This window comes from Danio rerio, chromosome 13 (assembly GCF_052040795.2).
Source record: "Danio rerio strain M-AB ecotype USA chromosome 13, GRCz13ab, whole genome shotgun sequence".
NCBI lineage: Eukaryota > Metazoa > Chordata > Actinopteri > Cypriniformes > Danionidae > Danio > Danio rerio.
In genome coordinates this window covers 54,402,082-54,419,621 of record NC_141033.1, presented here as the reverse complement: position 1 = coordinate 54,419,621, position 17,540 = coordinate 54,402,082, and the positions used below count along the sequence as shown (strand labels likewise).

Genomic DNA, 17,540 nt, shown 5'->3' with positions numbered 1-17,540 from the left:
TTAAACGGTAGCCTACAATTAATTAATTCGTTATTAATTAATTAATTATTCATAATCGAAAATCGAATCGAATCGTTACTTAAGAATCGAAAATGTAATCGAATCGAGGATTTGGAGGATCGTGGCACCCTTAAAATCTTAAGTGTCATGTTGGTTTACTGGTTTTGTGAGAAATATATATATATATATATATATATATATATATATATATATATATATATATATATATATATATATATATATATATATATTCTATGTATCCTTTACAGTTGAAGTCAGAATTATTAGCCCTACTGTATATTTTTCCCCTTAATTTCTAATAACTGATTTCTTATCTGTTTGCCATGATGACAGCACATAATATTAGACTAGATATTGTTTAATATACTAGTATTGAGCTTAAAGTGACATGTAAAGGCTTCACTAGGGTAATTAGGGTAAAGTTAGGGTAATTAGGCAAGTCATTGTATAAGAGTGGTGTGTTCTGGAGACAATGCAAAACTAATATTCCTTAAGGGGCGAATAATATTGACCTTAAAATGACTTTAAAACAATTAAGAACTGCTTTTATTCTAGCCAAAATAAAACAAATAAGACTTTCTTCAGAAGAACAAATATTAGTGGAAATACTGTGAACAATTCCTGAATCTGTTCAACATCATTTGGAAAATATTTGAAGGAGAAATTAAGTTCACAGCAGGGCAAATAATCGTGACTTCAGCTGTATAATCATACCTTTTAGCTTCAACAGAAAAGTTCATGCATAAATAAAAATAATTTCATTCATTCATGCATTCATTCTTTCATTCGACCTGATCAGTGCATCAGCTGTAGGTCATGTTAGGTTTTTCAGTGTCTCGACTGTGTGAAATCAAAGTGAAACACTGTTCGAGACGCATCTGGAGAGGTTTCTTTTCATCCCACGCTCGACCCCAAGGGCCTGCCGGAGAAACTCACACACAGAGACACAGCGTTGTCACTCCTTCACACCCTCTGCTGAACACAAGTCTGCTTTATTCTGCAGCTGGGATTTTTATCGTGGGGATCATTTTTAATTGGTATATTGTAAACCATAAGACATCAGCCCTTTATAGCTGACAGAAGAGCTGCAGAATTTAGCTTCAGCATTGGTATTGCAACGTGTGCATCTGCAATAGGCACATGACGAGATATGCAATGTTGAGTCTGGAGTATAGTTTTTAGAATTTATTTAATTAGCTTAGATCTACTTTATTGTAATTACTCATGTACAAGGCAATGAAATGCAGTTTAGGTCTAACCAGAAGTGCAATAGCAGCAAGTGCAGGACATAAGCATAAGTTGAAAACTATCCAACGCAAAATCAACAAAAAGTCACGATTTTTTTGTGATCCGGGCAAAATTCTTAATTAAACACAAAATAATCTAAAAAAAAATTAAATAAATAATAATAATCTCTTAAAACACCCAATTCCGAACCATATTATCAATTTATATTTATTTCAGTTGCAATTAATTGTTTTATGCAACTTATAGACATCATATATGCAGGGCACGTGATGGGTTTGAGTCTCTCTCGAAAAATGACGTCTCACCTACGCCCTCACAGTCATTACATTACATGGAAGGGGGGTGGAATTGTTTTGCAGCCTGTACAGTAAATGTGCAGTTGTTTATTTTTTCCCCAATTTCTGTTTATTTTTGCCATGATGACAGTAAATAATATTAGACTAGACATTCTTTAAGACACTTCTATACAGCTTAAAGTGACATTTAAAGGCCTCACTAGGGTAATTAGGGTAACTAGGCAGGTTAGGGTAATTAGGCAAGTTATTATATAACGATGGTTTGTTCTGTAGACTATTAAAAATATATAGCTTAAAGGGGCTGTTACGAGTAGTGTAGTGTAGGCTTGTGTGTGGTTTCTTTCTCGCGCTCTCGCGCTCTTTCTCTCTCTTTCTCTCGCTCTCTCTTTCTTTCTCACTCTTAAGTATTCGCAGGTGGAGCGGATTACGTTGGGACGGACCATGATTGGCGGCGGCTATAAAAACCTGCAGAGAACATGGGTTCGATGGCTCCCCGCTCTCTCTCGATTTTCCCCGCTTGTGCTCAGTGGAGAACGTGATTCCATGAGTGTTTGCATGTATATTGAGATGCCGTTGTGTTAAATTTTTAACCGGCGATTGAAACCCGGTTTGTCTCCCTGTCGGGCTTGGAGCATGTAGGGAGGTTTGGTGCCTTATTTGTTATTTTCGTTTTCTCCTGTGTTTGTTAGTAGGGAGGTAAGTTTTCTGTATTTTATTTTATTTGTTTTCTAGGGAAGTTTAATCTAATTTAGTTAGCTTGGTTTATTGTCATTTATTTTGGCTGAACCCCTCCTGATGTTATTTTTGCTCCTTATTTCTGTAAATAAATCATATTTTCTTGTTAATTCTTAGTGGTTGTGTTTTTGGTATATTTTGGGGAGAGAGAGCGCGGGGGCACCAGGGATTATATTTTTAATCCCTGTTATTTTGTTACGTTTTTGGTTACATCTCTTTTTGATTAAGGATTTTTAATTTAATTCGTAACAGGGGCTAATAATATTGACCTTAAAATGGGGATTAAAAAATTAAAAACTTTTTTTTTCTAGCCGAAATAAAGCAAATAACACTTTCTCCAGAAGACAAAATATTATCAGACATACTGTGAACATTTCCTGAATCTGTTAAACATCATTTGGGATATAATTAAAAAAGAAAAATAATTGTAAGTTGGGCTAACAATTCTGACTTACACTGTATGCCATTGGCAGATCATGTTGAATCGTTTAAGGAAAAACTCTTAATTTGACCTAATTTCTTCAAAAAGTAACTGTTTTTATTTGCCTTAAGAATTTTTAGATATTTGGACTAGAAATAAGATGAGAAAAGCATTGTTTGCATTGTGATTATTCAATTTCTCTACCTGAATATTGCTAGACTCCCCAAAAAACCATCGAACGGAACCATTTAAACCATCTTGTGGAACTGTATTCATATTGCAATATTTATTATATCGCAGAAAAAATGAAATATCGCAATATCAGATTTCTCCAATATCACACAGCCCTGAAGTCAAGGCTGGATTGTGGATGTTGTTCAGCGTCCTACTTTATTTTCTGCCAGTTTTTTCTGTTATCAGCACAGCGGGAAATGCAGTTTGATGTTGAGCTCTTGTGTCTCAGGATGGTGGAGTTGCCATTTATGTAACTTTATCAGATGTTTGTCCTGAAATGTATTTTTAGAAGTCGATTATAGACGCAAATGACACAAGTACAGTAGGCGACTGTAGTGTGTGGATGTTTGTGACAAATATAAATGTTTGACTTGCTTGGCTGAATTATTTAGTGTGTTGTGTTGTGCATTTGGATTTGATAAAAGCTGTGGCTCACTTAGAGTTTGTATTTTTTATTAGACCAACTTGAGATGCTCTTTAGATGTTTATAGTAGAGCTGCACTAGTAAAAAAGCGTAATTGCAGTATTCTTTTGAGTTTTTATCAACATACAAATTCACTTAGATTCACATTAAATGTCATGCTTTTAATTGGTGCTGCACGATTCTAATCGTGCAATTTTATTTTATTTTTTTTGCTTAAAATAAAGATCACGATTCTGTAGATGTAAAATAAAGCTTAATATGAGATTATAGTTTTTTTCCTCAAACACATGGTAAAACAACAATATTAATATTATGTGCAGGTCTGCTGGTTTCTATAAATAATTCTATTCTACTTATAATAATGCTGATGTTGAATTATGTTTAAGATGTAGGCCTATGCTTGCAATCTGTCACTGACAACATTCTTAGACCATTTAATTCTCTGGTAAAATCAACATTATATAGGCTAGAGTAGTTATACTGACACTGTAAACATTTATTTTCATACACAACTGTGTGCTAACTATGAAAGAATAAACATATCACATGCTTGTCACAGTCATAACTTCAAAATGTGTTATGATTATTTAAATGATGTGCTCGCTTTCGGTTTCCAGGGCTCAACAATAAGGACTGCCCAGTGGCCCAGGGCCAGGGTGAAAGACACTCGGGACAGTAGACAGGATTGTTACTGGCCCCTATCGGCCAGTAACGTTGAGCACATTTATTTATTTATTTATTTTTTTGTAACCTGGTAACAACCAGTACAGCGAAAAGATGGCAACATGGCGGCAAAATTAAACAATGAGGCTAAAAGAAAACGTCTGTTTCTAAAGTCTTAGAAGCAGACAATTACATGGGAACAAAATTAGGAAACTGAAATAAACAAACAAAAAAAAAAACAGTTGTCAGTTTGGCAAGCCATTTTTATACAAATGATTTAGAATTGCATTAAAATACCAGCACATTTTTCATACTGCTCCTTCATTTGCATAAAATCTAGAATTTTGCTCATTATACATTTATTGACATATTTAAAATGTTTAAATTTTAGATTCACAGGCATAATTTTGCCAGTATTTAAAATATGTGGCTAAGAAATAGCTATTAACTTTTTAGGGTTTTTTTTTGGTGGGGCCAGTGTAAATTTTGGCAGGGCAAGTAAAAATCTCAACCAATGGCCCGATCGGACCCGTTTAAAAAATCCTTAGCGTTGAACCCTGGTTTCATTTTCACTGCTAAGTGATGTTCATACTTCACGCCCGGCTCTCAAACAATCACTCTGTGCCACAAAGTGAATAATATTTACAACTTTATTACCTGTTATTCACAGCATATGCTGGTTCTTTACACTAAAGTAGACGCGCGCGGCCATCATTGAGTAGAGCGCGCGCCCGCACAATCAGCAGCTCAAGTCACGTGTGAGACCACGAATACAGCATTATATAAAGACAAAAATGACATTTTTGGGTGAATTATACCTAATAAATACATTATGTGACTCTTTCAACATCATTTGGAGGTGTCAGTGTTACTGAGCAACGTGTGTGAAACAATGTACAGACTCGTGCAGCCACCTTTGCTTCTCTCCTGAACTTGTAAATAGGATTGACAATCGTAGAAATGCTGGATTAAGAACGTCTAGGGCAGGTGTGGGCAAGCTTGATCCTGTAGGGCCGGTGTCCTGCATAGTTTAGCTCCAACCCTATTCAAACAGACCTCCCTATAGAGTTCAAGTGATCTTGAAGACACTGATTAGTTCAGGTGTGTTTGACTTGTGTTGGAACAAAACTCTGCAGGGACACCGGCCCTCCGGATCAAGTTTGCCCATCCCTGGTCTAGGGGGTCGAATCGAGATCGCGATCATTTTTCTATTAATTGTGCAGCTCTACTTTTAATGTTTGACGATTAAGAAAATAAGATGTAATCATAATATTATTGTATTATTTTACAGTTGCAATTTAAAGTAAAATATATTGCATTAAGATCACATTATTGATGTTATAATATTCAGAAATTTAGTAGTAGTAGTAGTAATAAATATAGCTTTAGCCCAGCTGTCAGTTTAGTTATAATATATTTTTATTTCTTTCAAAGTGTTTATTTATTATCAGATATTTTGTTTCTGCATTGATGTACCTACAGTTGAAAGCAGAAGTTTACAAACACTGTATAAAAAGGCACATAACCATTAAAAAAAGTCTCTATATATATATATATAAATAATAATAATAATAAGTCTTATATTAATGTGACTAAACTTTTCCTCTTTTAGGTAAGTTTTGATGATCACATGTGTTTCTGTTCCCCCAATTAAATCTCTCAAATAATAAAATAATGTTGTTGTCATCATTATATATTATAATATGTTTTACTTTACAGTGAAAAATTGCAATAATGGAATTTATTATTATTATTATTATTATTATTATTATTATTATTATATTTTGTAGTAATATAATGCAATATAGAGGCGTGGTGGCTCAGTAATTAGCACTGTCGCCTCACAGCAAGAAGGTCGCTGGTTTGAGTCTCGGTTGGGTCAGTTGGTGTTTCTGTGTGGAGTTTGCATGTTGTCCCCGTGTTGGCATGGGTGCTCCGGTTTCTCCCACAGATCAAACACATGCGCTGTAGGGGAATTGGGTAGGCTAAATTGTCTGTAGTGTATGTGTGTGAATGAGTGTTTATGGGTGTTTCCCAGTGACAGGTTGCAGCTGGAAGGGCATCTGCTGCATAAGACATATGCTGGGTAAGTTGGCGGTTCATTCCACTGTGGTGACCCCAGATTAATTAAGGGACTAAGCTGAAAAGAAACTGAAAGAATGAACAATGCAACATACAGTGTAATGTAAAATCACATTATTATTTATTTTTTGCTTCAACAGGGCATCTATAGTCCATAGGATTATCATTTTTACTATCCACAAAACTGATGATGACTGCATTTTTTTTCTGCGTCTGACTTTTACAGTCCTCTCTTAGACAGTTTTAGTGTGTGTCAGTGTATTTACTGTATGTGTCACACACGTGTTTCATGGCATCATAAATGCACTTCAGTTTCTGCTGAAGGAGCAGAGGTGTGTGTTTTGCTGTTGGTGCTGAAATGCAAAAGTCAACCTTGCCATGAAAAAAAGATTTCCACCAAAACGGTGAAACCCTTTCTGCGTTGTCTTATGTTTTACAGTACTGCAAAAATACTCAAACAGTCTGTCAGACTTTTTTTAAACTGTTTTATTTGATTCACCAAAGTCACACAAGTGCCAATTTAACATCTATTACATCAATAATCATGCTTTTTCCTCATAAATGTGAAACACACACACACACACACACACACACACACCCACACACACACACACACATACATACATATAATTTTTTTTATTTGTTTATTTATTTATTGTGTTTATTTATTATGTTTATTGTATTTATTATATATTTATTGTGTTTATTGCATTCATTATATATTTATTAAATATGTGTTGTATTTATTATGTTTAGTATATATGTATTGTATTTATTATATATTTATTATATATTTATTGCAATTATTGTATATTTATTGTTTTTATTAGATATTTATTATATATTAATTGTATTTATTATATATTTATTGTATTTATTATATTTTTATGTTATATTTAATGCATTTATTGTATATTGTATTTGTCATATATTTATTGCATTGTATATTTATTGTATTTATTATTTTTTATTTATTAAATATTTGTTGTATTTATTATTAATTGTATATATTATAAATTTATTAAATACTAATTGTGTTTATTATATATTTATTAAATATTTATTGTATTTATTATATATTTATGGTACATTTAAATGCATTTATTGTATTTGTTATATATTTATTGCATTTATTATATATTTATTGTATTTATTATTTTTTATTTATTAAGTATTTGTTGTATTTATTATATATTAATTGTATATATTATAAATTTATTAAAAAACTAATTGTATTTATTATATATTTATTAAATATTTATTGTATTTATTATATATTTATGGTACATTAAATGCATTTATTGTATTTGTTATATATTTATTGCATTTATTGTATATTTATTGTATTTATTATTTTTTATTTATTAAGTATTTGTTGTATTTATTATACATTAATTCTGTTTATTATATATTTATTAAATACTAATTGTATCTTTTATATATTTATTAAATATTCATTGTGTTAATTGTATATTTATTAAATATGTATTGCATGTATTGTATATTTATTAAATATGTATTGTGTTTATTATATATTTATTGTATTTATTAAATATTTATTGTATTTGGTATATATTATATATTATTATATTGATTTATTTTTTATTACATGTATTATATTCATTTTGTATATTTATTTTTATTTATTTAATTTTTACATTTTTTTCCAGAATATTTCCCAAATGATGTTAAAGAGATTCAGGAATTTTTTTCACAGTATTTCCTATAATATTTGTTCTTCTGGAAAAAGTCTTATTTGGTTTATTTCAGCTAGAATAAAAGCAGTTTTTATTTTTTTAAAGCCATTTTAAGGTCAATATTATTCGCCCCTTCAGCAATATTAGTTTTGGATTGTCTCCAGAACAAACCACTGTTATACAATGCCTAATTACCCTAGTGAAGCCTTTAAATGTGACTTTAAGCTGTATAGAAGTGTCTTGAAGAATATCTAGGCTAATCTTATGTGCTGTCATCATGGCAGAGAGAAATTAAATCAGTTATTAGAGATGAGTTATTAACACTATTATGATTAGAGAAATGTGTTGCACAGATACTCTCTGTTAAACAGAAATTGGGGGTAAATCTACAGGAGAGCTATTAACTCTTACTTTAACTCTGCAAATTTAGCATCCTGAACTCTAGAGTTGCTCAGTGCTGACGGTTCCTGGTTTTCAAATCTTCCACACTGACGGAACAAAGTAATCCCGTTATGAAAATGAGCTTATGTTTGCCCTCTCTCAGTCTTTGTCTTTATTTCCAGTTGTTGTGTGTTTGTTTTATCAGTGTGTGCTGCTGATCTCACACTGAAACTAAACGGTTCATCCGCGACCTGGCCTGAAATAATGAGCTCATGAATGTGACTTTGCTTCTCTCAGAAACACATAGTTGTGCAATACCTTATGTTTACTGCCATCAGACAGCGATTTCCATCTGGAGACACTTTAATTAAGGATTTTTAAAATGTGAATCATTCAGGCTACATTGTGGCTCAGTGGTTAACACTGTGGCCTCACAGCATGAAGATCTCCGGTTTGAGTCTCGGCTGGGTCAGTTGGTATTTCTGTGTGGAGTTTGCATGTTCTCCCCGTGTTGCCGTGGGTTTCCTCCGGGTGCGCCGGTTTCCCCGACAGTCCAAACACATGCGCTATAGGGGGACTGATCAACTAAATTGACCTTAGTGTATGAGTGTGTGTGAATGAGCCGGCCCTGAGTTGGCTCCTGAGTGTTGCAAATACCCGCGCTCACCTCCAGGGCTGGAGTGGGACACCTTTTCAGCCCTGGAGTTTCAAGCCTCAGACCGGCCCACCTCAGTTCACTACTGACTATATTAAAATAAGGTCATTTCCAAATCAGTTTCTAATGACACTATCGTGTCTTTTATTAATAAAACAGCTGCTTTAGAACTTCAAATGTTCAACAACCCTAACAGTATTATATGTCTTAACAATGAAAATGAAAACAAATCGTTATTTTAACGAGGATCGAACCCGGGTCCACGGCGTCTTAACCTGACGTGCTAACCGCTGGACCACAATAGCTCTGTATAGAATGGAGACACATTGCTCACACTGCATCTTGCTCACGAGGATGCGAGATGGGTAAAAAGGAAAGAGTTGCGGAAAAATAATGAATAAAAAGGCTGTGGTCAAGTAAATAAATACATTTAAAAAATGTGACTGCTGAGAGCAACAGATTCTGGAGCTAGGGACACCGGCCCTCGCGGCCAAAAAACGGACCGGCCCACTGGGAATTCTCCTGGTCCTCCCGATTAGCCAATCCGGGCCCTGCTCACCTCCCTCGCGACATGAGGTAAATGATGTCAGTACATAATTACCGGTTCTGATTATTACTAAACCGATACCGAATTGTCCATGTCTGCATCTCGGTGCACCGAAAAAACGATTAATTTTGACACCCCTTGTCTGTCGGTTCACGTTGTTCTGTTTTTCTTTCGCAGGTTTCTGGAAAACTCTCTGCTGAACGCTGAGGTCAAAGAGGGAGAGATTCTTCCTCCGACCATCCAGAAGCTGATGAAAGGATACAACAAATACCTGCGGCCCTTCTTTGACAGTGAGGAAGTAATAATGTTTAAAACGTGTGTGTGCGTGCGTGTGTGTGTGTGTGTGTGTATGTGTGTGTGTGTGTGTGTGTGTGTGTGTGTGTGTGTGTGTGTGTGTGTGTGTGTGTGTTTGTGTGTGTGTGTGTGTGTGTGTGTGTGTGTGTGTGTGTGTGTGTTTGTGTGTGTGTGTGTGTGTGTGTGCGTGCGCGCGCGCGTGTGTGTGTGTGCGCGCGTGTGTGTGTGTGAGATAGAGTGTGGAGGCTGAATGCAGATTTATTGAGGCCTCATTATCCTCCACTGTCCTATTGTGTATAATTAATCATTTTAATTTTGATTTTAGCTTCATATTTTATTTTCAAGATAACGTTTTCATGCTTTATTACTATACGAATATTATAAAAATAAATTCAGTTCAACGCACGCTGGACATCCATCGTGGGGTGATCAGGCTGACCCACAGGATCGTCTGAATCTACACCCACGTCTAAATCTACAATGCAGTGCAAGTTACATCAAATAAAAGCATCCGATTGCTTTCAATCGCTGTAATATGACAAATGTCAGATTAATAGCGTTTGCAGTAGGCAGTGCAGCTCTGATGACGGATCATTTGCATCCTTTCCTGCTCTCCGTCAGCACTCGTAGTGTAATGTGTTTCTCACAGCTGCTTGTTAACAATAAATTGCCTTTCCACTCACATCTCTTGCAGAGCGTTTGGGACCGACAAGTGTGTGTGTGTGTGTGTGTGTGTGTGTGTGTGTGTGTGTGTGTGTGTGTGTGTGTGTGTGTGTGTGTGTGTGTGTGTGTTTAAAGTTTTCCTGAAGAATCCAAAGAGACAAATACTCCTATAACAGTGAACACTATTGGTTGATATGGCAGTTTCAGTGGTAAACAGCTGTGCCGTGATGCACACATACCATAAGAACAATAGACAACACATTAATATCCGCTGCAAACATAAAACCGAGAGAAGAGATGCTTGATGCTGGATAAAGTTGTGATCACACTTTTAAAATTTTATTTATTTTATTTTATTTTTTTGCATAGAATAAAGATCTGAATTTTCTCACGACTCTGTAGATGTAAAATAAAGGTTAATGTGGGTAGGTTATCATCATTATTTCTCAAACATGTGGTAAAAAAGATCATAATATTAGGCCTGTAGAGCGGGGAATAAGTATTGAACGCTGTCATGTTTTCTTTCTGGCAATAATATTTTTAAGCAGCTGTTGACATGAATTTAAAGCAGATTTTGGTAAAAAGTCAAACAATACAAACAAAAATAAAACAAAACAATAAAATCTGAAACATGAGTTGTGTGATAACAGTGGAATGACAGGAGAAAGCACTGAACTACTGAACTGTGTTCAGCACTTTAAATAAAGGCTTGTTTGCTGCTGCAGCTTAAAGACGCCTCTCATATGGAGGATGAAGCCTCATGCAGTGCTCAGGTGTGAGTTTCTCACAGTGTTCAACAGAGTGTCTAAATCTTGATGCTTCTGTGGGTCTCGTCTATCAGATCTGAGCTTTACTCTGTGTTCTCTATTGGATTGGGGTCAGGTAATGGCTGGGCCATTCTACAGCTTGCTTTTCTTTCTCTGAAAGCATCTGAGAGTCTCCTCTGCTGTGTTTTAAATCATTGTCTTGCTGAAATGGTTTGCTCTTCATCTTCATGCTGATGTAGATGCTGGACTGAAGCAGCTGATATTCATTTACACTGAGGGAAGGCTTTCACTGCCCAAATACACCTTCCTTCCTTCATGGGTTCAATACTTGTTTGTGTCATTTCATTTTATTACTTCATTTGTAAACTAGATTTGTTTTTTGTGCATATATGGATTTCTTTTTTAGGTCAACAGCACCTTAAGAAACATGTTTTCTGAGTAAAATGGTGATTTGTTAAATAAATATTTCACCGCTCTATGTGTATGTCTACTATTAAAATGCTAAATTGTGGATAGACTTGGATTGATGGACTTGAATAGACTTTAAATTTGTCCTGGTTGTTAATGCACAGTAAAGTGACGACATCAGAGTATAACTATTCATAAAGAAAGTTGCTCACAGAACTTTATTAGACCATTTGCTTTCACTGGTAAAAGTCCAACCCAGGCTCGTTATGAAAACGTACTGTAGCCCCGCGGACATTTCTGGAGACCGTGATTTACATGGCCGGAGGCATGTATGGCTGCATCTAATTTTTTCATCGCCGGCTGACAGCTCACCTCCATGTGGAGGGCTTTCCCTCTGCAACCAGTTTGTCCAGTTAGCTCATCGTGTACGTCAGCAGAGCGGAGACCCGGAGGTGAGCCGACCGCAACGACACGGTTGAAGTCCAGGGAAGAGCGGTTCCAGAAATCAGGTAAGACAAAAACAGAATTCAAAACAATAAAGTGAAGAGTTCATTACAGGGCGAGAATGCGGTGAAATCTGAAAACGCGGTCAAAATCAGACGAGGGCTTTTCTTTTCTGGATGGCTTTTGTAAATCGTTGCTTGGGTTTAGGGAAGCGCGCGGGCGGGCCAAGGACGGGTCAGTCGGTAAAACCGGTTGGGTTTAGGGAAGGAGGAGAAGGAGGAGGAGGGTGGGTCGGCCAATTGGCCGGCTGTCTAGTCAATCATTCAGTCAGTCAGTCAGTCGGACGGACGGTAGCTCGACAGCGGCCTCCAGAGGCTTTACATGAGAAAAGCGCGAATGCAAACGGCGCTAGCGAGAGGCGTTCGAGATGCGAAAAAGTGCACAGCGGACTCGCGAAAACAAAAACTGCACAAATGCGTACCTTCTGGGACGTATTTCGTGGTCTCCAGAAACGTCCACGGGGCTACGTTTTTCAGAATGAGCCTGGGTTGTAAAAATCAGACATTGTCATTTTATTTATTGAATTTTTTTTATTATTACTATTACAACTATTACAATTTCTATTGAAATTATTAAGATAATAATATTAATAATAATGATAATAATAATAATAATAATAATAATGATAATATTAATAATGATAATAATAATAATAATAATAATGATAATAATAATAATAATATTAATAATGATAATAATAATAATAATAATAGTGATGATAATAATAATAATAAAAATAATATTAATAATGATAATAATAATAATAATAATAACAATAATGATAATAATAATGATAATAATAATAATAATAATAATAATGATGATGATGATGATGATGATGATAATATTAACCTGTAATTATTATTTTTTATTATTGTGAATTCTTAACAAAAAGCAATCATAATTATAGTTTACATGAACAATACCAGTTATAATAAATCATTGTTTTCACATTTTGTCTTATTTTTAATATTTTAAAGTAGTGTTTGCTAAATATAAGGAGACCTATATTGTCATGCAGAAACCCATCCACAAGACTAAATCATGTTTATTTAATAAATAAAATACTTAATAAAATGATAACTAAAGTTTTAGCAAATGTTGTGCTCTTGATTTGTGGGTAACACTTTTGAAAAATGGCCCATAACTTAACATATTTATTAACAATAAGTATCAGTAATATTATAAAGCATTTATTGATCATAGTTGAACATTAACTAATGCACTATAAAATCCATAGTTGTAAATGTTAACATTAGTTAATGCACCATGATTTAATATATTTAACTTAAACAATATCAAAGATGAAGAAATACCCTAATGCATGCATTACTAATGGTTTTTTCATGCTAGTGAGCACATTAACTAATGGAGCATTATTTTAAAGTGTTACAGATGTGTGTGTTGTTCACCCCGATCATCTTCAAGCTCACTGGAGGATTGCAGAAGAAATAAAACATGTTTCCCACATAGTGAGCAGCGCAGAGATTCGCTCGCTGGGTTTCCATCTTTACCAGCGATTCTCAGAATAATTATGTGTTGCTGAAATGTGCTTTTCATTGATGTTTGTGTGTCTCTCCCTGTCCTTCAGATGGGCCGGTTACGGTGGGCATGAGTTTAGACATCGCCAGTATTGACACCATTTCTGAGATCAACATGGTGAGAAACACACACACACTGTATCTGTGAAATGAAGGTATTTTATGGATGTGTTTATGTGAATGGTAACGTAAACAATGCATCTCTGTGAGTGTTATTATTTTTGCTATTGCTCATACTTGTGCTTGAATCAAATTCTTATCCTCAAGTTGTCTTATCCTCAAACTTTGGCACTTCATTATCTTTTATCTATTATTATAGTTATTAATACAGGTAATAATTCCCTGCTGATATAATAATTACATTATTAATGTTATTAGTTTTATATGTACTGCCGCTACTACTGCTAATAATAACACGGATATAATAGACCATTACAAATTATGACAAATATTGATTAATAATAATATTGTTGTTAGTGTAGTAGTGGTAATTAGGGCTGGGCGATTTGGCCTAAAATCAAAATCTTGGTTAATTGAACGTTTTAACTTGACTACATTTATTCATTCATTTATTTTTTTTTATCGTCAGCTTAGTCCCTTTATTAATCTGGGGTCACCACGGTGGAATGAAGCGCCAACTTATCCAGCATATGTTTTACGCAGCGCCCTTCCAGCTGCAACTAATCTCTGGGAAACATCCATACACACTCATTCACACTCACACACTACGCACAATTTAGCCTACCCAATTCACCTGTACCACGTGTTTGGACTAGGGGAAACCAGAGCACCAGCCGAGGCTCGAACCAGCAACCTTAACACTACCAGCGACAGCACTACCTACTGCGTTGCCTTAATTACAGTTGATGAACTATTATTTCATTTCTTTATTTAATTTGTTTGCCCTCATTAGTCACGGACAAGTTTTGTACAGTAAATATGCTCACATATTACAGGTGAGAGATTTTTGAATGAATGGTGCATTACTGATTTTAAAATAAAGGAGACACACACTATCTATAATCTCTGATTATTTACTTCAACGTTGAGCAGCTGAAATTAAAACATACATTGCCTAAAACCAACAGTCACTCTTTCTTATAAAAAAAAGAAAATAATTAACTTGCTTGTTTGGAAAATTAATTGTTATTATTATTATTATTTTTTTTTTCATATTAAAAGCAGAAAATAAGCAGTATCTCTTCTAAATAAAATATCCCTCGCATATCCTGTAATTAATATGTTGAACAGTGCATTTCTTGAATTTTCTGTGCACAAATATTTTAATGTAAATAATAATTTTATTGTAAAATATGCCATCACAAGGCTTTTCTGGGACAGCTTCTAATCATCATTAATGCAGCCCAAACGTGCAATGTGTAGTTAAATTATTTTTGAGACGTGCACAATTATGCGACCTCGCAAAGGCTGCACCGTTCAACGCAGAGTGTAAATCACCCTTAACAGAGCGGGGTCACATGACTCCACACGCAGTGAGGAAAGCAATTTTAAAAATTTGCTTAAATAAAATGAGTGATTGCGTTCTGATTGACGATTTCAATTATTTTTCGATGAATCGCCCAGCCCTAGTAGTAATAGTAAGTGTTTTAATAATAACAATGCATGTAATTATGATTATAAATACTTGTAAAATAAAATAAAAGTTATTAACGTGTAATTATTTAGAAGCCAAATGTATTTTTATATTTTTTATTATTATTATTATTATTATTATTATAACAATGATTATTTATTTATTATTTATTTATTTATTATTATATTAATAATTGGAACACATATAATATTAATATTAATTGTTGTTGCTCACAGAATACAAAAATATTTAGTTTTTGAAATACTAATTAAAATTTATATTTTAAAATTTTCCGAAATATTTATTTATTTATTTTTTTCCCGATAATGCTTAAAGTTCAGTTAGCATAGTGATCTGCTGTGTCCTCCATCTGTTTCTGCAGGATTACACGGCCACTATATTCCTGCGTCAGCGCTGGACAGACGAGCGGCTTCTGTTTGAGGGCAATAAGAGTCTGAGTCTGGACGGCCGGCTGGTGGAGCTGCTGTGGGTCCCCGACACCTTCATTGTGGACTCCAAGAAGTCTTTCCTGCATGACATCACAGTGGAGAACCGGTTGATCCGCATCTTTCCCAACGGGACGGTCCTGTATGCGCTCCGGTGAGACTCCACCCCATTTTAATGTTATTTCTTTACTTATGTATTTTTAATATTTATTTTATTTTATTTATTTAATTTTTATTTGTGGACTTGCCTATTTATTTATTTATTTATTTATTTATCGATCTATTTTTAATCCAAACCTCAGGTGGGAATTTTTTAGTCACATTTTTAATTTTTTTATTTTACATTTTATTTGTACTTTTAACAAATATATATGTTGATATATAACAACTTTTAAGTGTTAAAAGCTGTTAGTTACTAGTTAAAGTCATTCGCCTTACTGCCTAATGACTACAGCCCCATTGACACCCTCTACCAATGCATTGATGAAATGAACAGTTCGATGTGCCAAAACTTTCTTCAGTTAAACAAAGAGAAAACTGCAGTCATTGCGTTTGGGAACAGAGATGAGCTTCTCCAGGTGAATGCACACCTTGGCTCTAAGGGTCAAACAACAATAAATAAGGTGAAGAATCTTGGTGTGACACTGGAGTCAGATCTGAGTTTCAGTTGTCATGTCAAAGCAGTCAGTAAATCAGCAAACATTGCAGGAATCAGATACTTTGTTTCCAGTGAGGACTTAGAGAAACTTGTTCATGCTTTTATCAGCAGCAGGGTGGATTACTGTAATGGACTCCTCACTGGCCTGCCCAAAAACACAGCCAGACAGTTGCAGCTCATCCAGAACGCTGCAGCCAGGATTCTGACCAGAAGCAGGAAATCAGAGCACATCACACCTGTCCTCAGGTCTCCACACTGGCTCCAGTTACATTCAGAATAGAGTTTACAGTATTACTACTGATCTATAAATCACTGAATGGCCTATGACCTCAATACATCACAGATATGCTCACTGAATACAAACCCAACAGATCACTCAGATCTTTAGGATCATATAAACTAGAAACTCCAAGAGTTCAGTGAGAGCAGGGTGAATCGGCCTTCAGCTGCTAACAGCGCCCCCTGCTGCTGACATCAGCTTGCAGAAATGATCAGATGTGCTCCAACATTAGGCATGTTCACATCAGGACTGAACACACATCTGTGCCTTTACTGAATGAGCCCTGTGCTACGTCTGACAGATCCCACTATAATGTCTTTCTTTTTCATTTTCTTATAACCTGTTTAACATATTTTCATCTGTTTTAGTCATTTTTAACTCTTAATCATTTTTATTTTCTTGTCTCTTCTTGTCTTTCTGTGTTTTATGTTTGGTTTTGTACAGCACTGTGAATTCCCACTGTGTATGAAATGAGCTATATAAATAAACTTGCCTTGCCTCAAGTATTTAGCAGCTAATAAAGTTAACTAATAACTTTTCTGATTTTGAAAGTAATGCAGTAAACAATAATTGAAACAATAATTATAGTGAAAAGTGCAATTTACAGTGCATCCAGAAAGTATTGAGAGCGCTTCAGTTTTTCTACATTTATTTGTTACAGCCTTATTGGATTTAATTGGTTGATTTCCTCAACACTCTACACACAATCCCCCATAATGACAGTGTGAAGAAAGAGTTTTTGAGATTGTTGCAGATTTATGAAAAATAAAAAAGCTGATAAATCAGATGTACATCAGTATTCTCAGGCTTTGCTCAATACTTTGTTGATGCACCTTTGGCAGTGATTACAGCCTCAAGTCTTTCTGAATATGATGACACAAGCTCTGCACACCTGTCTTTGGGAATTTCTGCCCGTTCCTCTTTGCAGAACCTCTCAAGCTCTATCAGGTTGGATGGGAAGCGACGGTGTACAGCCATTTT

General features: G+C 34.8%; 1 protein-coding gene across 2 annotated transcripts in view; it reads left to right on the top strand.

The window, feature by feature from the left end:
• gabrzb (gamma-aminobutyric acid type A receptor subunit zeta, b) overlaps positions 1 to 17,540 on the top strand; it is a 109,008-nt gene that overhangs the window by 70,152 nt on the left and 21,316 nt on the right. For both annotated transcript variants that reach the window (XR_015506549.1, XM_087279916.1), the window contains exons 3-5: positions 9,582 to 9,694; positions 13,632 to 13,699; positions 15,558 to 15,775. Coding sequence is in view for 1 of the 2 variants with exons in the window: in XM_087279916.1 (XP_087136042.1) it covers positions 9,582 to 9,694; positions 13,632 to 13,699; positions 15,558 to 15,775 (399 nt within the window). In the remaining variant the exon portion in view is untranslated. The remainder of the gene's footprint in view (positions 1 to 9,581; positions 9,695 to 13,631; positions 13,700 to 15,557; positions 15,776 to 17,540) is intronic.